The sequence below is a fragment of the Callospermophilus lateralis genome, chromosome 11 (genome assembly GCF_048772815.1).
Source record: "Callospermophilus lateralis isolate mCalLat2 chromosome 11, mCalLat2.hap1, whole genome shotgun sequence".
NCBI classification, from domain to species: domain Eukaryota; kingdom Metazoa; phylum Chordata; class Mammalia; order Rodentia; family Sciuridae; genus Callospermophilus; species Callospermophilus lateralis.
In genome coordinates this window covers 107,807,646-107,835,327 of record NC_135315.1, presented here as the reverse complement: position 1 = coordinate 107,835,327, position 27,682 = coordinate 107,807,646, and the positions used below count along the sequence as shown (strand labels likewise).

Below are 27,682 nucleotides of genomic sequence, written 5' to 3'. Positions count from 1 at the left end.
TTGGAAGCTTAATTAGGAAGATAAAGTTATAAAAAATAATGAAAGAATATGTGAACAAGGGTAGTATAAATAATCTGAGGTTATTTGGCCAAATTATGATAGGAAATATTATGACAATGTTTGTACTTGGCAATGTACTTTTATATGCTTGTTGACTTCCATTACTTCCATAGTATTCATACATGGGCAACAGTGGAGCTCTAGGTTTCCATTTAACAAATCCACAAGGACCTTGGAAGTGCTTTTTACAGAAGGGAAAAATAATTTGTTATTTTATTCCTCTGTGTTGATTCATGGAATTTCCTATGCAGAACACAAATATGGTACTGTTACTGGTTCTTTGTCTTTTAAATTCCTAGAAACAGAATGCTGGGAATGAATTTGAATCAGAAGACAAAGTCCTGGGTTGAACATTCACAGTGTCTTGCACAGGGAAGGTGCTTGATAAATTTTGTTACATCAATGAATGAGGATTGCACTTCATTTCTCTAGGCTGTAGTTTTATGAATCAAGAGTTTTAAGTAAAGAAAGGTCTGACAAATATGAAGTCTCTTGCAGCTCCAAAATTCCTCTGCACAGGGATAATTGCATTCCCAGCTTTTTAGACTAAAAGAACAAGAAAATATTATAAGCCTTTTCAGAGTGTCCAGTACTAGTTGAGCGTCACTAATCTGATGTCCACAATACTTGAAAATCCTAAGCTTTTTCAGTTGTTGACATGATGCCCCCAAATTTTCAAATTTTGGGACGTTTTTGATTTGGGATTCTCTGATGAGGAATGCTTAACCAGAAGTTTATGCAAATATTCCATTCTGAAAAATCTCTCAGATTTTAAATACTTCCAGGCATTTAAAAGAAGGGATACTCAAGCTCTATACTCTCTGGGATAGAGTCTTGCCTGTTAGCCACATCTTGGCTGCCCCATTCCTTTGGTGATCAAGGACCTTCTCATTACTGTAGAGTCTTCTGCTTGAAATATGTGTACATGGCTCAGTTATAGAAATTAAATTACTTTTCTCATAGCGAAACTGTGAAGCAGCCCTAAGTGAGTATTTGCAAACTGAGAATGAGCAGTGAGGTCATTTTAATTGGAGACTGTATTTTACCATGGCTGATTTCTGTTGGCTTTATTGCTCTTCACTCCTGTAGCCAAGCTAGCTGATGGAGATGCTGGCAAGAGCTGGGTCTCAAGTGTGCAGATCCAGCCAGCTCCTGGCTGTTGCTGAGATGCTGAGGCAGCGTGGGTTCACAGGGGTGCACTTTGCTGGGGCCTTCTGATAAGTGTAGCTGCATGTTCATATGAGGTGTGCATGGAGAAATTGCCACCTTGTCCTACACACAGGACAGAATCCCTGGAGACCTTTTATCATTGGAGAGGAATTATGGGTGAAGTGCCTTTGAGTTGAATGGAGCCCGTGCTAGTGTGGATGGTGATCCCAGTTGTCGGTAAAGGTGAGAAGATCAAACTGGGTTTTGTGACACTTCCAGGAGCAAACAGATGGCCATCAGTTTTTGAATTTTGAGAGGTTTATTTTAAACTCATCTGTCTTCTACCTTTGCCCCTTTTCTCTCTTCACTCAGGGTGAGGGATCAGACACTCTTAACCTCTCAGACACCTGGGGGGGTTCTCAATAAAAAAGCCAATGACACTATGTCCTTTGAATTCTTTTCTAAGATGTCATTTCAAACACTTGTCTTCTTTACTGTTATCGATGTACAGAAAAGTGAGCCTTGGCAGAGCAACCTCTCTTCATGGTAGAGCAAATTTCACTCTGAATACCTGTCTTTGTGTGAGGCTCACTTTCAGATACCTGTCCCTCTCCCTACCACTGGTTTTCCTCTATTCCTTCATCACTTTATCATCACCCAGAGCTGATTGAGTTTCTTATGCATCATCCCACCTATAAGCACTGTCTGAATCAGGATTGAGATTGACATCTGACTTCAGTCTCTTTTGTTTGGGAGACTCTTTTTGTGACCTTATTTCCAGATCTCTTTGATTCGGCAGTGAGGACTGGTTATCATTAACTTCAGTGTGCAGTAGATGTTTGAACTATGCTGCATAGTCAAGAGTTGATGTCTTAAAAATATATATATGCATGTATGTCAAACGGGGTAGTTAAGAGATCAATTGTATAGTACCTGATGAACCTTGTAAAAGCATCAGGACAGTTAACAAATGATTCATTAAGATCATATCAAAAAACCACAAGCTCTCTTTTTAAATTCCAAGAAGCTTTAAATATCAGCAATCCACATCTCCTCTCCCAGCAGAAAAGGGTCTTCTCCTGCTGCTGTTTGCCTCATTTTGAGCCCAGGTTCCCTAGGCTGTGGTCCACAACTCAGAGTTGCTGGGTCAGTGATTAGGAGAGAGGATTTCTGGTCCCTTGTTTCTCTGTGAAACGTTCCTCTCCACTTCATGGGAACTTGGGCTCTTTACGACTTTTTGCATTTGTTCATTCAGTTGTTTGAAAAAGCCTGTGGAGTTTGGACCCCTGGACAAAAATCCTGCCCACTCCCCCCCACCACAGGAGGCTGACAGGTACCTCTTTTACTGTTACATGGGTCCCCACCTCCCACACAGGGGTCCCTCTTCCCATATCCCCCCATGAGACCCCTCCTTCCACATGCCACACAAGGTCCCTTCCTCCACACACGTGGTGGTTACCTTCTAGAAGGTGCAGACTATGTCTCAGAAGGACCCATTTCAGCACACAGCAGGCAGCAGGTTCACATCGACTGGGCTGAGTTTGGAGGTTGGTGCTGAGGATTTTAAACATTCTACTTTCCCATCTATAAGATGAGGTCACCATCTCCCTTGTCTAAAATGTGATCCTGTGTGCGACAACACTCCAGAAAGACAAGTGCTGCATAAGCCTGTTAGTGTCCTCCATCCACCTTGGCTTCCTGCCTTATATCACCGTATTTCCATCTCCTCCATTCCTTCAAAACCTCTTTACTCCTTATTCGTGTCCTGACTCCCTGCTTCCCTCCCTTCTGCCCTCAGATGGGAAGGAAAGCATGAGTGAAAAAAAATCTATCTGGTTCACAGTCATCGTTTCCTGTCAGTGTGTGTTTAATGCTGCTCTTGCCCTGTGCACATGTCTCCCAGCGTAGCTGCATCTGTGTGGCAGTCAGGAGATGCTGCCTACCCTTCACAGGAGCACGCATCTATGTGTGTGGACCCCTCCATTTGCTACCGCTGCCTCTGTATTGTGTGTTCTTCCCAAGTCTAAGCATGACAGAAAGTGTTTGTTCTCATAGATTAAACCCAGTACCCAAGCACTTTCTACACTGTGTGGGTACCATTATAAAACAGAGGAATTTTCACACCAACGTAGTCTGCCTGTTCTGTTGACAGCTGGGTGACAGTTCTGTAGAATCAGTACAGAGGTGAAGTTTTAGGTGAACCACAATGATGTAGCTTGGCTTTCGTGAAGGTGAGAGGTGAAACTGAATCCTCAACAACAGTTAAGAACTGAGCCTCATTGCTTATATTAACATCTCTTTGTATTTCTTTGCCCTTTCATCATATGGAAAAAAAATGGCAGGGAGAGAGAACTTGGGTGAATGGCAGGGAAAACGTTCTAGTGACATCTTAGCAGGGTCTGTCCCCCTCTTTTGAAGGGACCTTGTATAGAGTAATTACAAGCATCCTCTGAAAAGCATTAGCATTAACCTTTACTAGATTAAGATTTTGTTTCTTAGCCACACTCAGATCACAGACTCTTCCACAGGTTGGAAAGTTCTCCGTGAGTACAAACTAATAAAAACATTTACTGAGTTTTTTTTTTCATTGTGATGGAAACAAAATGGGGAGCTGTCCTCTGAGAAAAAGCCCAGAGTCCTCAGGAGCTGTGTGGTGATGGAAGGTTCTGCCCTTGGTCGGATTCAGGGAGCAGCTCTTCCCTGTGGTAGAAGGCTGGAACTTCTGTTTATTGCACTCTGATTCCACCCACCCCACAGCCTGTAGCACATTAGAGCCTTTGGAAACCCATTGTGTATTCAGAACCATCACTGTGTCACAAAATAAGGGACAGGAAATTCATCTATTAGGTAATAGAATCACAGAGGAGACCCTGTTAGATTTGTTGATAAACTGTCAAGAGGAAGATTAAAAACTGTGGCCTAGCTGGAGTCTCCTCCCCAGACTAGGAGTCAGATCGAGGGAAAGACGGGAACCTGCCTGCGTTCATTCAAACAGCATTCACTGAGTGCCTGGTGACCCAGAAAAAAGATATTAGCTTCTCGTGTTCCTCATGACCTGGGACAGGAGATGGACAGATATAAAGAGAATAGCAGATGGTGGTGGAGAGGTGTACACAGGAGTCCAGGGAAGCCCAAAGGAGGGCAAGGCCAAATCCAACTAAACCCAACCGGGCATAAGAGGGTCAGGTTGAGGACTGTGTTTTCACGGAGGCAAGCCCTGGTTGAGTTCTATATAAAGGAAGGTGGGTGGAGAACAGAAGAGGCAGAGGAATTCCTGCAGGGCTCCTTAGAAGGACTGGCTTCAGGCCAAGTAAGGTGCACACCTGTCATCCTAGTGTCCTGAGAGGCTGAGGCAGAAAGATCACAAGTTTGAGGCCAGCCTCAGCAACTTAAGGAGACCCTGTCTCAAAATAGAAAGGGCTGGGACTGAAGCTTAGTAGTAAAATTCCTCTGAATATTTTGTCCTTAGTCTTGGGGAAGGAATCAGTTCAGCAGGTGTTCACAGAAAGGATGAATCTCATTTGGGGAGTCTCCTAGCAGAGCAAACCCAAGGGTCTGTATCTGATTCTGTAAATAAAGTTATATTAGAGTGTGGCCCCACCCATTCTTTTGTGTGGCTACTACATCAGAGAGAGACTGTGTGGCACACTGCCTATATTGGGTGTGTTTTAGAAAAAGTTTAGTGACCTTGGCCATCACATATTTTTGAAACTCTCAATAAGAGTACTCATAGTCCAGCCCCAGGGCTCTATCTACTTCCTGGACCATCTAATGAATTTGCTTCACCCCACCCTACCTGCCACTCAAGTCAGGAGCCTCTGGTCTCTAAACACTCTGGAAGTAGAATAGTGTCTGTAGTGGAGGTAGGGGGCTGGGCATTTCACTCTATATATCTCTTCAAAAACATCTGATCACCCCATCCTGCAACTGTTGGAGACTCCTAATTTCTCAGGACCTCTGTTACTGTTTAGCAGCTTGGTAAGTGTTGCCCAGCAAAACCAGGATTTGCAACACTGATGGGAGTCACAGTCATTGGGAAGTACTCTGTATTCTTTGATGCAGCAGCCCATGCTTTAGTGACTTCTGTGCCCTAGCAAGTGGGAGAGGGAAGCTGCAGGCAGAGCATGAAGAAACACAAAGAATGCATTTCTAAAAGTGGCTGAGCCAGGCTGAACTCTTGGCTAGTAAGAGCTAGAAGAAATAGAGCAACAGCCATTTCCATTTTATAGATAACAAAACAGAGGCCCCGACAATCTAAGTAACTTCGTTTTGACTGCCAGTAGACGCTGCCTCTGATCCCTGATAAGGAGGGTGTTTCTTCCTGTGGAGATGTCCCAGTGAAATGCCTGATCAAGAAGTCATGAATTTCTGTTGCAGACTTTCGAAAGATGTGGCTTTTGAGGATTAGGTACAGCTAAGATCCTCTGTAGGGCTAACTTCTTCTTTTAGTCCCAATAACCACCAAGGTACTATTTATCAAATAATGTTGCAATTTGGGATCTGATTTCTGACTAGTTCTTTATATAGAAAACCACTGGTAGGAAATAAGGGTGACATTTTCCAAACCTTCCTGGAAAATATAGATACAAAATGAGAATGAAGCAGATAGAGTCATCCAGATTTCCAACCAGCATGATCATTGCTATAGAAAAATCGGTTTATAACTATTCACTTCTTAAAACCTTTCACTATTTATTGCTCTGCTGTTCTTTGAGGAAAAGACCAAAGTCCTTGTCGTGGCATTTGAGGTCTTTCCTGTGTGGGCGCTGGCTGTCTCATCTGTCTCACCTCTCAGTATCTCACATATTTTCCTTCCAGCCTAAGTGGGTTCCTACATTTGGACCCACCTCAGTACTTTGAAAGACATCTTTAAATTGTCTGGCTCATTCCCACATTGTCCTCCCATCTCAGCTAAGTTAGTATTGGATCTGGGAGGCCTTCTCTGAGCTTTGGAGATTGAGTTGGGTCTCCTCCCTTGCCCAGTCCTGAATCATGTCAGCTATACCGTTCAGTTTCTTGTTCACTCTTTCTCTTTAGATTATAAGCTTCTTGTAAGAATGCTGCTCTTTTTTCAGTTTTGATTCTATAGTCACCAGGAAGCGGAATCCACTTGTACTAGTTACTATAAATGGGATTTGTGGTGAGAAAATATATAAAGCAATAAAGAAATCCTGGTAGAAATCTAATATCTGTAAGGAGCTGTCCCTATTGGAACCACAGTGGGAATTCCTCAAGATGGCGCAGGTGTTTTGTGCCTCTCTGCTCCTCTGCACCCAAGTTCTATTTGCCCTTCTGTCTCCTGTTGGTTTCTTGAGCTCATACACATGACTGCATGAAGTTTCTGCATGATCTCACTTTGCCCATGTGGCCTCCGATGCCCCCCCACCCCCCAGCCCTGGCAGGCACTCCTAATCTCATGGCTTTATTTCCTGCTCCCCATTCATTTGGTTCTCTGTTTCTCACTTGCAAATTTCTAAGCAAGCACACTGGTCAGCCTACTCACCGTTCTGAGCCAAGGCACACCAGTCAGAGGTCATCATCTTGTAGGTGGGGTCTCCTGGAGTCAGGTCCTCACCACAGACCAATCAAACATGTTTGGAGCTGGTGAGGTTCTATGGGTCAGAACCTGGCTGCCATGATGGGCATCTCTTATTTTGGTTTCTCTTCCTGTCTCTCTGCTGACAAGGATGTTAGGCATGTATATTTTATGGACTTGATGGTATCCTTTGTTGTTTTTCATTTTTTTAGATATCATTAATGGAGCTCGAGAAAAATGTGTATTGCCTCCTATGGATGGCTACCCCCACTACGAGGGGAAGATCAAGGTAAGGCTGAAGCATCACCTGCTCATTTCCATCATCCTCAATCTTCCACCCCACCCCCCCAGATACAAATGAGTGAGTGAGACCTGGAAGTGAGTTATTTAAGGGGTGCCTCCATCCTTCAGTATTGCATTGTGGCCATCATGACCCTTCTTTGCTTATGCCAACCCCATGGAGTTAGTCAACATTTACCCTCCATGGTCACACTGGAAGAGCCTGGCCCGCTTTGGGTGCCTGCCATAATGCTGCTTTCTTTTCCAGCCTCTAGTTGGGGGGTGCTTCCTGTGAGGGTTTCTTAGTGTCCACCTGCCCCCTACCCCTACCTCCCTGCCGTCTTAGTCCCAGGCTCCTGATCATTTAATCCAGGCTATAATTTTGGTGCCACATTTGCATTTGTGGTGAGTACCCAGCGATACTGGGCCACTCTTTCAGAGTTATCATTTTTTATTTTTTGGTGCTGGGGACCAACCCATGCCTCATGTATGCTACGCTCATTCTCTAACACCAACCTGCAGCCCCAGCCCAATGTTACATTTTTTTAAAAAATCCATAGCGACAGTAAAGAGATTAGTGGTTGCCAGGGGATTGGGGGGGTGGGAGACATGAGGTAAAGCAGAAGGGATTATTTAGGCAATGAACTATCCCATTGATAATTTCATGGTGGATGCATGCTATAATACATTTATCTAAAGCTATGGAATGTACAACACCAAAGGTGAAGCCTAATGTGGATGATGGTCTTGAGTTGATATTGATGTGTTCATGTAGGTCACTGATTATAGCAAATGTAACACTCTAATGCAGGATGTTGATGGGAGTGCTGTGTTGTGGAGAAGGGTGCATAGAAGCTCTGTACCGTCCACTCACTTTTGCTGTGAACCTAAAACTGCTCTAAAACATAAAGTCTATAGTTAAAAAGAAAATTATATAGCCTGCCCAGTAACTTTCAGGGAGAAGTTTCAGTTTAGGTCTGCAGTTATGACTGTGAGACCAACCTGGCAAGCACTTGCTGATCTCCTTTGGAGCAGGTGCTCCCCGATGCTCAAATTGCACTCAGGCCCACCTGCCCACACTCTGTGTTTCAGGCATTGGTGAAACCCTAGTTTCCAGAAGATGTGCATTTGGCCTTGATAAAACTCTGCTAGGCATGGCCTCTCCTGGCCTCACTCTACAGCTGTGGCCTAGCTGAAGCCAGTGTCTTCCTGTGGGTGCTCCAGGTGTTGAACATCTGGTCATCGTGGCTCAGCAACCACTTGCTCTGTTGTTAAGCTATGGTTTGAACCATTCACCCTGCTATCACCCTTTATACCCCCTCCTTCTCTCAGCAGATGGGTAGGAGCCCAGGGAATGGAGAGCTGAAAGGTGTTCATGTGTGTGCTTGTCATTTCAGTGGATGAAAGATATGTGGCGCTCGGATCGCTGCTACGCAGACTATGGAGTGGATGGGTCCACCTGCTCATTTTTTATTTACCTCAGTGAGGTAGGTAAGTAGCTCACTTCCTGTGGCTCCTGGCGGGGTGCATGTGTGTGGTTAAACTGTTTTGTGGCTGAGCCTGGAATTTGAAAAGTTTCAAAATGTGTAGTGTTGTTTTTATATGGAGGAACTATGGTCTTTTTGTCATTATTCTCCCCACCTCTCAAAAGATTTTTTTTTCATTAGTAGAAAAACAGGCTTGAGTGAGCTGTTCACTTTTTCCTTCAATTTTTCCTATTGTGAAAAACAGGTAATGTGAGATCTACCCTCTGAACCACGTTTAAGACCAATTCAGTGGCATTGAGTACTTCCACAGTATTGTGCAAACATCAGCGCCACCCATCTCCAGAATCATTTTCATCTTGCACAACTTAAACTCTGTACCTAGTTAGCACTAATTCCACACCTCTGTCCCCTAGCATCTAGCAGTCATCATTCTACTTTCTGTCTCTTTGAACTTGACTATTCTAGTTACCCCCTAAAAACAAAATCGTATAATTTGCATCTGGCTCACTTCACTAATCTTCAAGTTGTAGTATGTGTTAAAGTTTCTTTCCATTTTAAGACTGAACCATATGCCACTGTGTTTATATACTACCATTTGCTTATTTATCCACCTATCTGTGAATGCTTGGGTTGCTTCTCCATTTGGCTTTTGTGAATAATGCTGCTTTGAGCCTGGGTGTATAATTTTCTCTTGAATACCTTGTTTTTAGTTCTTTGGAAAGTATATACCCAGAAATGGAATTACAGGATGATTCAATAATTCTATTTTTTATTTCTTGAGGACCTGCTGTATTGTTTTCTATGACAGTCATACCCTTTACATTGCCACCAAAAACAAGGGTTCCAGATTCTCCACATCTTCACCAATACATGGTACCTTCTGTGTTTTCGATAGTAGCCATCTCTATGGATGTGAGTGATAAAACTCATTGTGGTTTTGGTTTGCATTTCCTTTTTTAGTGATACTGAGCTTCTTGTCATGTGGCCAGAGTTAGCCATTTTCTTAAAGGTTGAATTAGTTACTTTTGCCTTCTCTTACTTCTGTTATTGCACCCTTGAATTTAAATAGAAGCTTTGTTTGTTTGTTTGTTTGTTTTAAATAAGGATTGCAGAGCATTTTCCAGACCACACTGGATTTGCTATAGGCTTCAGTGATCTTCATTTCACCTTTAGGAAAGTCAAGGAGTGGAGAGGTGTTAAGGTCTATACAGAAGCAGCTGAAGGGGAAGAACCTCTAGGGGACCAAACCCTGCTACTTCTCCTTCTCCCACTGATGGCCAGGCCAGCCCTCAGGGCTGATGAAACAGATGAAGACCAGTTTCAGAGAATGCAGCTCAGTGGGCTTTCTGCTGCCATTTCTTTTTCATCCTATCCTATTTTTGTGTGCTGTTGATATTGCCATTTAGCCAACATTAATAGCTCCCCGGTGCTCCATGGAAAATGACTCCAGTTTTGAAGCTAAATTAAATGTGTTTGCCATAGTTTTCATTGTGATGTTACAGGGCAAGTTCCCATTGTAGAGCTGAGGCCACTAGAGTGGTCCTTTCTTGCTGGCTCTTTCAATCACATCAGACATGTCTCTCAAGAGTACTAGGCATACTTTCATTGAAGGGATAGGAAAAGGGGACACTCTCAAGGAGAGAGTGAGTCCTCTCAAAGAGGAGACGAACAAAATGCCCCTCCTTCCCTCAAGTTTCATTGAGGGTCCAAGGAGAGTTTCCAGAGAGTCCCACCCATGTCTACCTCTTGACTTTTGACTGACAACAGAATGATATCAGTCTTCTAAGTCCTCACTGTGCATGGTAAAGGTCCAGGACAATGTTAGGTCATTTTGGCCCATGCTTGTCACAGTGCTAATTGGGTCCTCTTGTTATAGATTTTATGGTTAGGGTGAATTATCCTTATCTCCCTGACTTCTTTTCTTTTAATATTTATTTTTTAGTTGTAGTTGGACACAATATCTTTATTTATTTATTTCTATGTGGTGCTGAGTGTTGAACCCAGGGCCTCACTCGTGCTAGGTGAGTGCTCTACCTCTGAGCCACAACCCCAGGCCTCTCCCTGACTTCTGAAACCTGGTCTGTGTAAGGGTCACAAAAGTCCCCCCTTCAGAGTAACTTGTGTTCTTATGGGCATTTTGAATCCACATTTCTCCTGCATATGAAGGTTAGCTTGGTAGGACCAGCTTATTGAATGATCCCTTAACCTCATATTCCCACCACTTGGGTCTCTTAGTGGGATTCAGGTGCCTTTCTTTTCTGCTTCATAAGGTGACAGGAGCAGACCTCTTTTGATTACAGAAGTCAGGTCAGTATTGGTATTCAGCGTGCCAGCATGTATCCCTGCATTCTATGGAGTTTGCCTCTCTTTTTTGATCATTCCCTCTTTCTTTAGTACATTTAAATCAGACTTTTTTTGTATAGTGCAGGGGATTGAACCCAGGGCTTCTCATATGCTCTATCACTGAGCTATACTTCCAGTCCCACAGACTTTTTAAAAAAATTTTTTGACAAGTTGTTCAATGGCCACTCTGTGGCCATCATGAGAACCCCAGAATAAATGAGTTTAGAACCTCTTGGAAATTAAAAGTTCAAGAGTTGGGCTTGTGCTTTGCCTCATTAGCGGGCTGCTAGCAAATACATTTTTATTTTTATGTTTTTATTCTACTGAAGACTGAACCTCTACCACTGAGTTACATCTCCAGGCCCACATCTACCCCTTTTTTCAATGTTGAGACAGGGTGTTGCTAAATTGCTGAAGCTGGCCTGGAACTTGCAATCTCCTGCCTCAGCCTCCTGAGTTGCTGGGATTATAGGCATATGCCAGGGGCCATCTGACTACTGGTTATCTCTGTGTGTTTCTTATTTGTGACTTGGGTGGCCTGTGGCCTAAGTTATCATTTCCTTCTGTAGGGGGTTAAGGCTTGGGTCTACAAATTAACCTTCACTCCAGTGAGAAGTCAATTAGAAGTACTTTTCCTGCCCCGAGGGAGAGGCTTCTCATTCAATTTAATTTTCAAGTTTTCTTCCCCTTTCCCTGTGATAGAATATAGCCAGAATCCAACTGTGCACTATGATTGACAAACCAAGCCAATTTCACACCTTCCCAAGAAGGAGAGGACTGAGGACAGAATAGAGGATTTTACATTCCCACTTCAACTTCCTCTCCATCTCTGAGGCAGGAGCTGGAAAGCTGTCGGAGTGCAATAAAGACCACTGAAAAGCCAGGTGCAGTGGTACATTCCTGTAATCCCAGCAATTCAGGATGCTGAGGCAGGAAGATCATATGTTCAAAGCCAGCTTCAACAACTTAGGGAGGCCCTATGAGACCCTGTCTCATAAAAAATAAAAGGTCTGGGGTTGTTGCTCAGTGGTTTAGTGTCCCTAGGTTCAATCCACAGTACGAAAGTGGGGGGGACCTGCTAGAAAGGGACTGCAATTATTCATGACCTGTTCCCTTCCTTTGAGACCACTGCCCACTCCCAGTTCCCAGGGGAGCTGAAAGGAAAGAAAAGCAAGGTTCTGAAGCAAAATTGAAAGGACTGCTGGACAGATTTGGCTCTGCATGGGTCATCTGTACTTACTTTGGAGACAGAGTGTTTCCTTTCAGGACATGATTCTTATAGTCACAAAGTGTGGAATGGGAATTCATTACTCAATCACTCTTTTCTGAAGATGATCAGGTTTTCCCTTTTGTTTAGGCAAATTCTAAGTGAGCACTTCTTGAACATCTGTCATAATCATCTATTGTCAACTACTGAGAACTCATTTTCTTTCCATCATGCTGTGTGCTCATCCTAAGAGTCAGATGGGAGAGGAAGAATGATCCAGGAAGGATAGTGATGGTTTCTCTTGGGAGAGTGCTAGGAACCTCTTTTTTAAGTTTTATTCTAAAAATAACCCTGAACCAGGACTTTAAAAAAATTTTTTTAATCAAAGCATCATCAAGTTACCTTATAAGAGTTCAAAAGTTTCACTGTGATGGTCACTTCAATAGGATTACTTACTGCCTTAGAGCCTCATAACTGAACTTCAGCTTCCATTTCTCCTGTTTTCTATGTTTTGTGATTTTGGGAAAGTGACTCAACTTCTTCATGCCTGGGGTTCTTCCTTTAGTAACTATTAGTTTTAATTTTTGTTTGGTTTTGAAAGACCTTACCTTGAGTGTATTGTGAGGATTCTCGTTTCTATGAGAAAGTACTTAGAGCAGAGCCTAGAAATGGAAGACAGGCAATCAACATAACTGATACATTTATGGTTTTCAATGTCATCATTATTTGAAGATAGTTGTGGCCTGTCACTTAGCCTTGGACATTATAAGTGGGCTTTTGGTTCCATTTTAGAATTAAAATCAATGTATGGTTCTTGCTCACCAAATCTGATTTAACTTTAGATCCTTTGACTTCTGGTAATTTAGAAATTCAACAGTTCCCTTGATGCTTTTTTTTTAAATTGAAAAATAGAAATTGTCTAAGTTTGTGCAACACAATGTTTTGATACACTCATATATTGTAAAAGACCAAATCAAGCTAATTAGCATGCCCTTTACCTCACTTTTTTTTAATGGAAAGCACATTTCCCCTTACCTGTTTATCTCTGGATATGATGCTTGTGTTTGCATTTAAATTGTGAGCTGGTGGTTGGGGATGTGGCTCAAGTGGTAGCACGCTCGCCTGGCATGCGTGCGGCCCGGGTCCCAGGTTCGATCCTTAACACCACATACAAACAAAGATGTTGTGTACGCCGAAAACTAAAAGGTAAATATTAAAAATTCTCTCTCTCTCTCTCTCTCTCTCTCTCTCTCTCTCTCTCTCTCTCTCCCTCTCTCACTCTCTCTTTAAAAAAAATAATAAAAAAATAAATTGGGAGCTGGTGTATATGGAGTCAGTATACCCACTATAATTGTTAATGTGAAATTGGCAGAGATGGTTTCCAAAGCCAATTAATTCCTTCAATTAATTCCCATCTAGTATTTTAAATCCTAGATAATACCTCAGTCATTGTTGGGGTTTGCTGGTCTGGTTTTGGTTTATTTTTTCGTTTTATGTCTCTCCCCCATTTCCCCTTCCCCTCTCTCCTCTCTCCCTGTTTTCTTACTTCATTGAACCCTGAAGATTGATAATTTCCCATATCATATGCCAGATTTCTCTAGCGGGTGATAAGATAACCTAGAGGGATATCCTTATTTGGCTTCTCAACTTGATCAGCATATGCCCCAGTGACTTTTGTTCTAGTTATCCTATTGAAAGAGCCAATTCTTTTTTCTATCTATTTTCAACATTAGAAGTTTGACAGATCTCACAAGGAAATAAAGTAAAATGCCTCATCTTTTTAGTTACCTGGTGAATTGCAGCATCAGATGCAGAACGGTGTTAAAAAAAAAAAAATTTAGTTGTAGCTGGACACAATACCTTCATTTTCTTTATTTTTATATGGTGCTGAGGATCGAACCCAGGGCCATGCTCATGCTAGCCTAGCGCTCCACTGCTCAGCCCCAGCCCCAGCCCTGTCTTAATAAGTGGCATTCTTTCTTCCTTCCTTCATTCCTTCTTCTTAGGGTTGTCTCAGTGGCCAGATCCCACTGAATTACAGATTTAGAAACCTCCACTTTTGCCCTCATTATGTGTGATCTACAGATCATTTTTGGTTAATCATGTAGGAAGTGAAGCCATCAGAATGACTGACCCCTTATAGTATCCCTGTGACTGCTTGTTATATGTCTGACACTGCACTATTGCCTGGAATGGACAGGACCATTGTGGTGAAAGAGGTGCCCTTGTTTTGGGGGGGTCTCTGGGTGGTAGAGAGAATGAAGCATCATTGAGCCCCCACTCTAAGACGGACACCTCAAATATCCAATCTCATTTAAACCACTCATCAGTTCCAATGGTTAATGGAAACCCAAGTCACAGATAGCTCAGACGTCTCTTTGCTGCTCCTTGGTCCCAAAGAAAACTCAGGCATGTAATTTATAGGAATTGACTTTGCATTCAGCCTTTTACTTAAATCGCCTGGGTTTCAAATGTGGCTCTATTTAGCATCTGAAATGCTTATGACCAGAATTTCAGAGAGTTTTTGATTTTGGAATATTTGCATAGGCTTTCCTGATTGAGCATCCTAAATCTGAAAATTTGAAACTTGAAATGCTACAAAATCTGGATTTTTTTGAGCCTTTTAAATTTCAGATTTGGGGATTAGAAACACTCAACAAGTGTATCATAAGCAGCAGAATTCTTTCTTTTTATTGCCCACAGGTAGACCACAGGCCAGGCCAGTGGCAAAAGAGCAGAATTCCCCTTGTTACTCCTGCTGTCAGAACTGAGCACCATTTCTTTGCCTAAAGAAAGAATGTGGGGAGGAGGAGGGCAGGTGGGGTAGCCTTTGAGATCCTTGGCTTCTGAAGATCTTCTGGAACCCTCAAGACTTGAATGAGATACAGCAAGGACTGCTCCCCCTCCCCCATACATACACACCTTTCTCTCAGGGGGTTACATGAGATAAATGAGCCAAGAACTGCACAGACTTTAAATTATTCTGCAATGTAAATTATTTCTGCTTCAGTGCTGAAATTCACAGAGATTTTCATTTTAGAGCTTACCTCTAATCTTGGAATAAAACACTTTTTCATCCTTGTTGAATTTTAGCCTTCAGGAGCAGGCAGATGAGGTTGTCTCCTTTTGTCTCCCTTTGCACCTCTCTTCTTTCTTTTTACCTCAAAATTCCTATGAGAGAAAACCTTATTCTTTTTTTTTTGGATCATTTTCCTTTATCTTTTGTTTTTGTTTTTTATTGATTTTTTTATATATGACAGCACAATGTATTATAATTCTTATTATACATATACAGCACATTTTTTCATATCTCTGGTTGTATATAAAGTATATTCACATTAATTCGTGTCTCCATACATGTACTTTGTATAATGATATCCATCTCATTCCACCATCATTCCTAACTCCATGTCCTCTCCCTTCCCCTCCCACTCCTCTGCCCTATCTAGTGTTTGTCTATTCCTCCCATGCTTCTTCTCCCTATCTCACTATGAATCAGCCTCCTTATATCAGAGAAAACATTTGGCATTTGGTTTGGGGGGATTGGCTAACTTCACTTAGCATTATCTTCTCCAATACCATCCATTTACCTGCAAATGCCATGATTTTATTCTCTTTTATTGCTGAGTAATGTTCCATTGTGTATATATGCCACATTTTCTTTACCCATTTATCTATTGAAGGGCATCTAGGTTTGTTCTACTGTTTAGCTATTGTGAATTGTGTGCCATAAACATTGATGTGGCTATTTTTCTATAGTATGCTGTTTTTAAGTCCGTTGGGTGTAGTTTGAGGAGAGGGATAGCTGGGTTAAATGGTGGTTTCATTCCCAGTTTTTCAAGGAATCTCCATCCTGCTTTCCATATTGGCTACACCAATTTGCAGTCCCGTCAGCAACGTATGTGTGTACCTTTTCTCCCCACATCCTCACCAACACTTATTGTTGTTTGTCTTCATAATAGCTGCCATTCTGACAAGAGGAAGATGATATCTCAGAGTGGTTTTGATTTGCATTTGAGAGAACCTTATTCTTAGTAGCTATGTTAAAAGGAAGGTGAATCAATTGTACAGTGTACCTTCTAAGGTTCATAATTCTCCTTTTATTTTTTATTAAAAATAAGTCTAGATGGTCCTGAACTTGAACTCCTTATCTAAGTGGAAGGACATGGCTCCTGACCCCCACCTGGGAAGTTGAACAGATCCTTAGTGTGTATCAGGAACTAGGCCTTACCTAAGACTGTCTTTTCTATAAATCCATAAATGCTTTGTGGTCTGGGCATCCTCTATCCTTCTTAATCATCATGTATGAGTGCTTGCTCAGTATCAGGTCTCTGCTGAGTTCGTGTCCTGCTCTTTAGAAGTCCACAGTTCCACCTGGGTGGGAACCTCCAGGGACTGTGTTGCCCAGAGATCAAGCAAGAAGATCTTGAAGATACAGAGCTGGTAGCAGTGAAATTCACTTGGGTGAATGCAGGAAATCAGACTTGTCAAGGATGAGGATGAAGAAGTCTATCCAGGAGAAAAATAAAGAGGAAGGAGGGGCATTGCAGGCAAAGACAATGGTACCAGGTGCAAGAGAGGCTGGGAATGACCAGAAGGAAATAAACCATAGAAGGAAATAGAGAAGAAATAAACCATAGAAGGAAAAGTTGGAGAGCTTTCAGGAAAGAAGCCCAGATTGTGAGGGGACTTGTGTATAGAGTTCAGAAAGGAGTCTTTTATCCAAATGACCGGAGGGACCTTTAGAACCATTTCTATAGGAAAGCAAAATTTTCATTTGAGAAACTAGAAGGTGGATTGAAGGAGCTAGAGTTTGGAAATAGTATCTTACCTTCTAGGAAGTAGGGCTTGAGGCAGACTCACACACAGTAGCCCCTCCTCTCTAGGATTGCTGTCCATAAATTCATTTAACTGTGTTACACTGTGTCCTTAAAATAGTAAGTGGAAAATTCCAGAAACAACCAGTTTCTAAGTGTTGGATGACTTTTATGACCATATGTTGTTATCATTATTTTCTTTTATTGTAAGCTATTGTCTCTCATTGTGCCTAACTTATTAATTAAAATTGATCATAAGTTCCTATATATAGGAAAGAACACAGTATATGTAGGTTCCCTTTCTATCTGCAGCTTCAGGCATCCACTGGGGTTCTTGGAACTATCCCTCATAGATAAAGAGAGACTACCATATTTTACTGTGGCAAAGGAAAAGTGTGAGAAGATGTGATGGAGTGTGTAACCACGCTGTTCCTCTGTTTTACCAAGAGCCATACAGACATGGGGGCACAGTGGATACTGGACTCCTGGAGGTTTATAAAGATCTCTGCCTTAGCATCGTCTAGGTGACATAAAAGAAGTGGGCTTATATGCCCTGCTCTGCCCAATGTGCCATTGGCCTTGGTTTACCTCACAGTAAACTAAACCCCCATGTCCCACCATTCCACCTTGTGGCTTCTTCCTAGCCTGGCTGATGTGAGCACTGACTGAGAAAGAGAAAGAGAAAGAGCAGGCAGCTGGGGAAATCAGGGAAGGCTCATAATGTATGTGTGTCATCATGCACAATGGAACTTAGCTTACAGAAGTGACAACAGGATGGGACAGGTGCAGAGTGAAAGGAGGAGACCGGGAGCAGCAGAAGATGCACAAGATGGCCACTCAGTACAGTGGACAAGTCCACACATAATCTTTTAAGAAGGAATATCGCAGCACTAGTAAAGGACTTGTATGTCTATTTTCAGTCTAGATGTGCTTATTCTATGGCCTTGTTTCTTAAGGAAAACGTGATGCATTATTGTACACACATGGCCCCAACTTACAGTTCGACTTGGTTCATTGGAGTATTAAATACACTTGTGATTTACCATATCATTTCTTAAGCTGTGCTTACCAGGACGTAGCCCCATTGTAAGTCAAGGAGCATCTATAGTTGTAAAACCATGTAATAGACCAGTTTCTTAATTTGTGGGGAAGGAGGTGGAAGCTACTACTTTAAAAGTGATTGAAACTCCAGGAAGCTCCTGATCACAAGTGTCCTTCTCAGATTCTTTGTGCTGGAAATGGCAGCCCAACTTCCCTGGCCTGGACCATAGCCAGGATGTGCTGACTCTTGGAACCCTGATGGAGGGCAAGGATGCAGCAGGGCTCAGAATTAACTGGTTCTGCAGACCAGAAGCCTTTCAGGGCCACAAACTCTCTCCCACTTGGCCTTGTATGTGTGAGGGCTTCATTTTTCTTTGAGTCTGGTCTCCGCAGGGTAGGATCTGCCCTTGCCTCCACAGCCCAGTTTTGCAGTCCAATTTCTATTGCCTGGAGAGGTCTTGACTCTCCATACTGCCTGGCACGTCCCAGGGAGAATTCCCCTGGCTCAGACTTACCAGGTACTTTCCACTAGACAAACAAACTTGGGGCAGGGCTGTAAATTCGTTTTTGTTGTTGTTGTTGTTAATGGCAGGTCACCAGGTGCTACATGGATGTGTAGAAATGAAGTAGAAGAGGCTATGTGTGTTTGCAGTGGGGAACAGGGGTATTACTGAGGAAAAATACATGCCATCCATACTCCAATCTAAAGCTCAAAATACTGCCATTTCCAGAGGTCAAGTCTATACTCCCAGATGAAAGAGAAGTTAGACACAGAGCTTCTGCCTCTCAAGTTCTGCATCCTGCCTCCCCTGCTGCAGCGCTTACCAGTGTTGCTTAGATTGAATTGTTTTCCTAAATCTCTCCATCCTGGCTCTAAATATCTTCCTACAAGTTCTGCAAATGTGCCTGCCCTCAGCTATAGCCATAAACAGCCAAAGACACGCGACTGCGGTGCTCGTTGACTCCATCAGGGCTCTCTTTTCCCTTTGCATCTCCTGCCCCCAGATGAGGTTAGGTAGATTTAAATTTTAATCAGTTAGATCCGTTGTTTTTAATGGGAATTTAAATTGAACTAGGGACTGAAAATATTAGGGGGCTGCAAGTCACTCAGCTGGAACGTGGTAGCAGCATTTCCCCTGGCTCTAAGATGGGTGGTGGCTTGCTGTAGTGTGATCCTCAGTGCAAGCCCTTTCTGACTAGATCTCAGGAATTAGTAGGTGGCAGAGCATTGGGACTAAGCTTTTTTTTTTTTTTTTTTAACTTTGGCCCCTTAAGTCAGAGAAGGAAAGCTTCCTAGAGTGATTTCAACCCACGTCTTTGATCAATGGGACTTGGATTTTCCATCTAAGCCTGGATGACCAAAACAAGGGAAAGGAAGGGGGTATATGCTAGAAGATGCCCCCATCCCTGTATATCACCCGCCTCTTTGGGCCTTCCCATGAGTTGAGGAAAGGCAAGCAGGGACACACTTAATTTAAGAAACCTCAGCCCTTAAACACAAAGGGTAGAGTACACATCACACACTGAAGATAAAAGGGGATCCCTTGAACCCCTTGATGCCAGGAACTAAGCCTTACAGTGTGGTGACAGTGGTGAGGCCTTAGAGTCTTGGACATACTGTGTTTGGTTTATTCATGATCACATCTGTTTTAAATTTTTACATTTTACATGTGAACTATATCAAATATACAAATGTCTTTTCCACATTTTTTTACTGGTGTACTATAATTGTACATATTGATGGGATTTGTTGTTGTGTATTTGTACATGCACACAAGGTAACAATATAATTTGGCCAGTATCACGCCCCAGCACTTCCCCCCTCCCCCTGCCTCCCTCTCTCCCTTCCACTCCCTGGTTCCTTTCCTTTACTGATCTCCCTTTGATTTTCATTCCCTGAGATCCACCCCCACCTTTCTTTTTCTTTTTCTGTCCAGCTTTCACATTTGAGAGAAAACATATGACCCTTGACCTTCTGAGTTTGACTTATTTTACTTAACATGATGGCCACTTGTTCCATCCATTTTCCTGCAAATGCCATGATTTCTTTTTTCTTTATGGCTGAATAAAATTCCATTGTGAAATATACAGAAGTCTTTAAAAACCAAGGCATTGTCTTAGTCCATTTTCTCTTAGCATAATAAAATATTTTAGTTTGGATAATTTATAAAGAACAGACTTTTTTTGGCTCATGATTCTGGAGGCTGAGAAGTCCAAGAGCGCGATGCTGGCATCTTCTGGGGGCTTGGTGAGGGCCTCATGCTTCATCATAATATAGAGGAGGACATCCCCTGGGGAGACAGAGCAAGTGTGCCAGCTCAGGCCTCGCTTCTTCTCATAAGACCACTAATGTCATCTGGGGGCTTCACCGTCATGACCTCATCTAATCCTAATTACCTCCCAAAGGCCCACCTCCAAATACCATTAATATATGAATTTCTAACACATCACCTTGGGGAAACACATCTGAATCATAGCAGACATCCAAGTACCACCCAGATTTGTTGATGTTAGTACTTACAGTATTTTTAAACATGGAAATGATATATTACAAATAACACTGAAGCTCCATCTGCTTCTGTAGATCATCTCTCCTCTGTAATCAGTATCTGGAATTTAGTTCCAATCATCCTCCTACATGTTTTTGTACTTCAGCTACAAATGTCCATAAGTGTGAACATTACCCACATGCATAATATTGCTTTGTAGGGTTAAGAATATACAAAAGTTGCATCCAGCCATATAGATTGTTTCACAATGGGTCCCCATACTGTTGCTCTCTTGCAGAAACCACAGACAAGTTACATCCCCTTTTGAGCTACAGGGAAGTATGTGGTAAGGTGCTGCTTATATTAATTGTGGCACAATCCAGATGAACAATCAGGGCCTGGAAAGAGACCAACTTGACATTCTACAGGCAGCATCAGCAGAACTTTGTGATTGATTTGATGCACATATTGGCAGGAATTGGAGTGAGGAATAATGATTATGGTCCAGGTATTGGTAGGGAGATTAATGCTGGTCACTGAAGTCAGGGGCAGATACAAGGATACTGCTCAGGTTAGGTGATGGGTCCTCTTTTAGACCTGTTAAGTTGGAAGCAACTACAGCATAACAGATGGAAAATTTCAGAATGCCATGAGATATTTGGACTTGAAATTCAGGAAAGAGACCTGAGCTGGAAATGCCTTGTTGGGTTCCTTGAGCATCTCATGAGCGTTCACTTCAGGCATTATAATAGTTTGGTTTAAGAAACTTCAGTGGCACCTTTACCTGGAATAAATAGTGTGGTTCAGACTCACGAGATTTCTACCAAACTCTGACAAGTGTCAGCAAGAGAACCAAGGCTGAGTTAACTAATTACCATGTCAGCTTCAAAGGTTAGAGTTATACTTGAGACAGTTTTCCCTCCAATCATCCATGGGGATTTTCTCATTTGTGAGATTCTATAAATCCTCTCTGAATATAATTCCTGCTTTCTGACTGCACCATGCCTTAGTGTTAAAGAGTTCAAAGACTTTATTAGCCTTTATGTAGACTTCTTTCTATTTGCCCAAACTTGCCACCTTGTTATGCTTCAAGGTGCCCCAACCTTTCCTGGGATTTGCTGACAGTACATATGTAACCTAGTGTATCATTTCTTTCACAGACATTTACTCTGGGAACTCTACTCTTAAGTCTGCCATGAATGGTTTTCTGCAGGGTGGGAAGCAGATGGACCATTCCCTATTCTGCCTGTAGCTTGCTGCAGGTCTTACCTGGGGCCTGTGGTCCACCCTCACTATTTAGCAGCTGACTTTTCATGGGGCGGTGTCTCCTTTTTATAAGGGAGAGATGCCTGTCCCCACCCCCAATCTCTGCCTCAAGGCCAGCAGGATGTCCTGAGAGGCCTCCTTTTGTGTGATTGGAATCAGCCCTCAGTAGCTAAAAATGTAGGGTGGGGTCCAGGAAGAGTTTGGGTAGCTGCTGCTGTTGAAAGTGTCCAGAAAGACCTGGCACACTTAGAATAGGGAATGGCTGCTCGTGGGTGGGCCCTAGTTTTCTCTCCATCTCTTGCTTTTATCTTCTCCTCCGCCTCCTCCTCCTTCATCTCCCCCTTCCCCTTTGCCCCTTCTTCCTCTCTATTCCCCTCTCTCCCTCCTTTTCCTCCTTTCTCTCACTGGGATATCTCAGTGCAGTCCCTCTCATTACCATCTGCCCGTGCCTACCCCCTCCTTCCCTTTAGTACTTACTTGATTCTTTTCCCACACCACAATTGGCCTCTGGCTTCCTCGGGGCCTGTTCCCTGGTCTATGACCTCACAGATTCCAACACTGAATGACCTTTTTGCTATAATGTCTATCACCATCTGTCAGGAATCCCTCTGAGTCAGGATTCTGACTTTCTTCATCTGCTTCAGCCTACCACACCATCCCTGGGTCCCCCAGTTCCATTAGCAGGGGAGGAGGCAGGGTCCCTGAGAAGAGGTTGTGTGAGGCAAGAGTTACCAAACATGTCTACCATAAGAACCATATCCCAGAGCCCCTCCAATTAACCTTTCCCAGGTAGATGGCCCTAAGCATGGCTCAAACTCCCAAGTGGGAAGCTGTGATTTATAAATGGTTCCTCATCACTATGCCCAGCAGCCTCACCAAACTTCACCTGGAATTAAACTTGCAGCTCAAGCGTTCATGTTATTTATATGTTAGTCTTCAGGGAGTAGCTTGCTTGATGCTAAGTCATCCTGATCTGTAAAATAGAGAATGTGGACTTGCTGTTGTATCCTTCATGAATATTTCTGATATATGATTTGAAAGTTTTCCCCTAGACTGAGAGTCCTGTGTTATAGTCACGAGGGCAGTGAGTGGCAGAGGGCAAATTGTGACTGGCTGCATTCAGAGCCTGCCTCCTCTTCCCTGTGCTCCATGGCTACTGTTGTCACACCCTGTGTCCCTTATGGGTTTGAGTCACAGAACTTTCTATTAATAGATTTGCCTCAAGTGTCTGAAACAGGCTTAGAATGGGAAAGCCTTGTCCCACCTTCATACAACTGGAAAACATTACAGAACTTGAATTTTTCAGCTTTCAAATAAATAAATAAAACACCAAACAACCAAGCTGTACAAAATCCAGCTTGCACAACTTAGTCACACGGAAACACGAAGAGGAAGAAAAAGTGATCTGGTTTCCACTTTATAGGTGGTTTTGATTCAGAAAATATGCTTCAAATCCAGTTCCTACAAATACAAAAAAAAGGGGGGCTTGGTTTTGCTTCTAGAATAAAAAGTAAAACTACTCTTGAATGTCTCTGGTCTTACCAGAGTTTCCATTTATCCCTTTTTTTACTTTTGCCTACCTGGATATTCTTCTCTCTCCAGCTACTGAGTCAATCGATACATATTGTGGGAAACTCTTCTCTCCCCATGACGAGAATTAAGTGGGATCCAGTTCCAACAACATGAGTTAATCATCACTAGAAATATTGGCAAGAGCTGGGGATGTTTGTATTCCTTGGGGACAGCTTAGCATCTCCGGATAAACATTCCAGTCCAATCTTCTGGCTTCTCTGGGTCTTCCATCTCCAAACTCTCTCCCCCATAAAGAGGATGAGCCAAAAGCAACTTGAGGATCCCTGGTAATTTACAAAGTGAGGACGATACTTCCAAAGAGTGGCAATGAGTTGTCATTGGTACTCAGTAATGTGTTGTAATATAGTGTATTTCTTGCATAGTTATACAGTAGCAATATGACTATTTTTAACCTTAAAAAAGAAAGTCCAGAATTTGGATTGCCAAACTACTGCCATTTCCACGATAAGAATGCCCACCCCTGAGGCCTCTAGCTCTTAGAAGCTCCATCCTTCCAGACAGGTTGTTAAGCAAATAAAACAAGAAATGCTTTCTGCTTGTGCCCTCGTTTTAGAATAGAAAGATCTATTTGGACATCATCCACACATATATGGAAGTGCATGCAACAGTTTATGGCTCCAGCACAAAGAATATTTCCAGTTACGTGAAAAACCATGGCATACTCAGTGGACGAGACCTGCAATTTCTTCTCCGAGAAACCAAGGTGAGTTTTCAGTAGATTTGTAAACATTGACCAGAGTTGCTCTTTACAGGTTTGTTTCCCTTGGCATTAAAAATGCGATCAGATTCTTTCTTGTTTTCTTTCTAACAATGCAATAGCTCTTTAGGCCTTGATTGGGCAGTAGTTTCCTAGCAGCTGTCACTAAAAAAAATTAGTGAATAGGGAAAGGAGGTTGCTACTGTTTGTTAATTGATTTTGGCAAAAAAATAATGCAATTAATTTTTTTTCAAAAATTGTTATTTGCACAATTCCTGAACTAACTAAAAATAAGTGGGGAAGTCAGGAAACTTTATAATAAAAAAAATTTACAGAGGATCTTCTCTGTGCTAGGCAATAAGCCAGGGGCTGGGAGTAGGGCCAAACATGGGAAAGGTAAGGCTCTATCTTAAAGGACAGTCCTTCTGCTAGAATAGGAGCCTCTTCACAGTAAGCCAGGGTTAATGAACTCTTCACTCTGTTATCTGTGTTCAAGGAATCAAATTGGGTCCCTAACCAGCTTTTCCTCATACCTCCTCATTTAGCAAGTATGTCCTGGACACCAGAAAAAAAAAAGAAGAGGTTCATATGGAAGAAAAATCCCTGCTGCCTCAGGGAGCAGAGAAATCATCATCACAGATATAAGAGATTGCTGGGGTATGGATACACCTACTATTGAACCATATAAAGAGACAGAATCAGGTAGCCAAGGTGCCAATGGCATATTCAGGAGAAAACTAGAAAGCAACCTATCTAGAAAGTATTGGAAAATAGTAGATGATTAAATACAACAGGAAATAAGGGTCAATGGTCACAGAAAGAGGCATGCAGACACTGCACATAGATAGTTGGGGAGCCACTGAGTGTTATTGTACTACACTAGAGCATAATGGTCTGGGGCTTTGTGGGCTATGCCCTTTCTATATTCCTGCATTAAAGTATCACATGAAGTTAGGTAGCTTGTGAATAACAGAGTTGGCTGTGAAAGCCCTTTAATTTATTTGATATGCTTTCTTATATTTACTAATAAGTTTTTTTTTTATGAATTTTGCATATACTTATTGAACAACTAGTATATACCAGGCATTGTGCAAGGAATGCAACAGTGAACAAAACAAGCAGATCCCTCCACTAGTGTTTCCTAAAGCATAGAGAAGTTTATTATCACGGGTGGATTTCTTAACTCTGGTCCTTGGCTCACTTTGCTTTTATATTCAAGATAGGGCAGAGAGGTTGAACAAATAAACTTTTGTAGCATGTTAGCCATCGCTGATCTTATTTAGAAGGTACATTCATATGTGCTATCCTCTTGGAATCTCACAACAGCTTTAAGAGGTAGACAGTGCTAGTAGGGTTGTTAACTCTGGAGAGCTGGACATGCCTATGGTAAATTGAGGTCAAGTTGAGGAGGTCACTCTAACTCGTGATTGTTTTAATTGCAAATGAAATCTCTGCTAGGCTGTTGATGAACCAGCCTCATAAACACCCAAACTCAATGGAAACCAACCTATCAAAGAGTATCTATCTCCTCTGCTTCAGTTTCTTCATTTGTAAATATATTTTATCCTTTCAACCTTCAAGTTATTTGTGCAATAGCATGAACAAAATATTCTGTCAGTTCTTTAAGTCCTTATTTTAATGAAGATATTATTTCCTTGTAAGGTCACCTGTAATCAGATGATTATTTGAAGCCCTCCAGGAATGACGTGTGTCCCGTTTTACCATTTGCTTCCCATCACCTCCTGTCTTACGTTGATATTTTAGAATCATCAGGATGTCCGGGCCCTTTAACAGCAGTGCTATTTTTTGCTATTTGCCTCATTTTACTTTTCTCCACATCAGGTTGTGGAAAAAGTTCAAGCTCCTTTAAAATAACATTTGGCAGAGCTGGTTTTCAGGAGCATGTCTTTACTGTCTCACACACTTCTATTAACCCAGCCTCATGAATGTCTTGCTCAGCCTTGCAAATTTTAAAAGAACCCTTACTTACTTACCATCCACTTACCCTGTCATAGAATAGGAAATAGGCCAAAACTGAGGTCCCTGATGTCCAGGAGAGAACAAGAAGAGGCCCATAAAACCCCAGCCACGATGTCAGAGTGGCCAACAGCCAAGGAGGACAGCTTGAATTTTAGCATGAGGGACATGTATTCATCCTTGAAAAATGGGTAACTTCTGAGCATGTCCCTGAGCCCATTACATAGTGCCTGCTTATCTGAAAAGAATATATTAAAATACTCCAAGTGGAACTATGGCTCAAACAGTTAGCAAATAGGATGAGGCTAAGGCAGTGTATCACTGAGATTCTCCTCACACCCAGAACACACCCTCATGCACTAAAATGAATGGATCTTGGCCTCTGCAGTACTGACATGGAAGGCCGGTCAGCCTTTGCATTTATAACCCTTTCTGCTTCCAACTCCTTCCTCTGTGTGTCTGAGCAATTTAAAAGCAACTTATTCCAATCCACCTTGGAAGTGGAGACGTAGAGCTGCTGAGGACTGTGGAATAAAGTAGATTCACAAGGTCTTCAGCCTCAATACTGGAGAGGGAACAAGCCTGAGCTCCTCGAGAGGTTTGAAGGAATGATTGATGTTTAATCAGCTCTAGACTCATTATTTTTCTTTATGAGCCCTCTTTGAATCTCTGCACCAAGCCCAGGAAACCCTCTGCTCAGCATAATTTGTCCTGGCATGCCATTAGGGGCCCAGGCATCTCCAGCAGACTCTTGCTTCAGGGAATCTGGAAAGACAGGAGGAATTAATGAAACACTGAAAGAGATGAGAATCTAGAGAAAATGATAAAAATTTGGATGAATGAATTATTTATCAAAGGACCACAGACAAGTCATTCAGTCCAGCAAACTCCAAGAGATCAGTTGAGGTCAGCAAATCAGGATTCGCTAGAGTAGCATGTTTTTAATTTTGATGTAAATCTCCATCTCTTGTAATATATTTTCTTTCTTCACCTTCCTAATCGTAACCTCTTCATGTCCACCTTCCTCTTCTTGCTTCAGGAAGCTTCCTATTACATTTGTGATATTAAATAGGGTATTCACATTTAACACTGGGATGCAAGGGTGTCTGCAGTTCTGACGTAGGAGCCAGACAAGATACCTTCCTTTCTGCAGTCAGAACATCTCTGACTGTGGCCTGCCAGGTGAAGCTGCTACTAGTGCTCATGCTATACCTGTACCCTTCTCTACCCAGACTTTATTTCTTTTCCCCTCCAAGCCTTGGTAAACCATGGTGATCCTGTGTTCCCCACCATGCCAGCTCACATAGAGGCCTGGACAGATTTGGCAAACGGGCTGCCACATCCTATCCTGTCTTCATGCCTGACTCCCCACCCTCTGCCAAATAGACATTCATTCAGCTATGACTTTTCTTATACAGCTTGGATGGGTTTTGAAACCTCTCTCAGAATCAGGACTTGAGGTTCCACCACCACTGGAACCAGGCCATCATGTAGCACCATGAACTTTGCACCAGAGGTTTTGCTTGTTCTCTTTGTGGGTATATTTCCAATGCCTAGAAGAACACCTGGCTTATAGAAGGTACTGGATACAGGCCAAATATCCCTCATCCAAAATGTTGCAATCCAAAACTTTTTGGGTGCTGACATGATGCTACAAGCACAACTTCCATACAACTAAACCCCAACTACTGATGCTAGCCCATGATGTGCAGATGTGTGACACTGTAGCGGTATATGAACT

General features: G+C 42.4%; 1 protein-coding gene across 1 annotated transcript in view; it reads left to right on the top strand.

Moving 5' to 3' along the window:
- The window catches only part of LOC143410747 (alpha-1,6-mannosylglycoprotein 6-beta-N-acetylglucosaminyltransferase A-like), a 92,035-nt gene that overhangs the window by 37,057 nt on the left and 27,296 nt on the right, over positions 1 to 27,682 (top strand). The window contains exons 2-4 of the mRNA XM_076871494.1: positions 6,958 to 7,034; positions 8,422 to 8,511; positions 23,821 to 23,970. Coding sequence (XP_076727609.1) covers positions 6,958 to 7,034; positions 8,422 to 8,511; positions 23,821 to 23,970 — 317 coding nt within the window. The remainder of the gene's footprint in view (positions 1 to 6,957; positions 7,035 to 8,421; positions 8,512 to 23,820; positions 23,971 to 27,682) is intronic.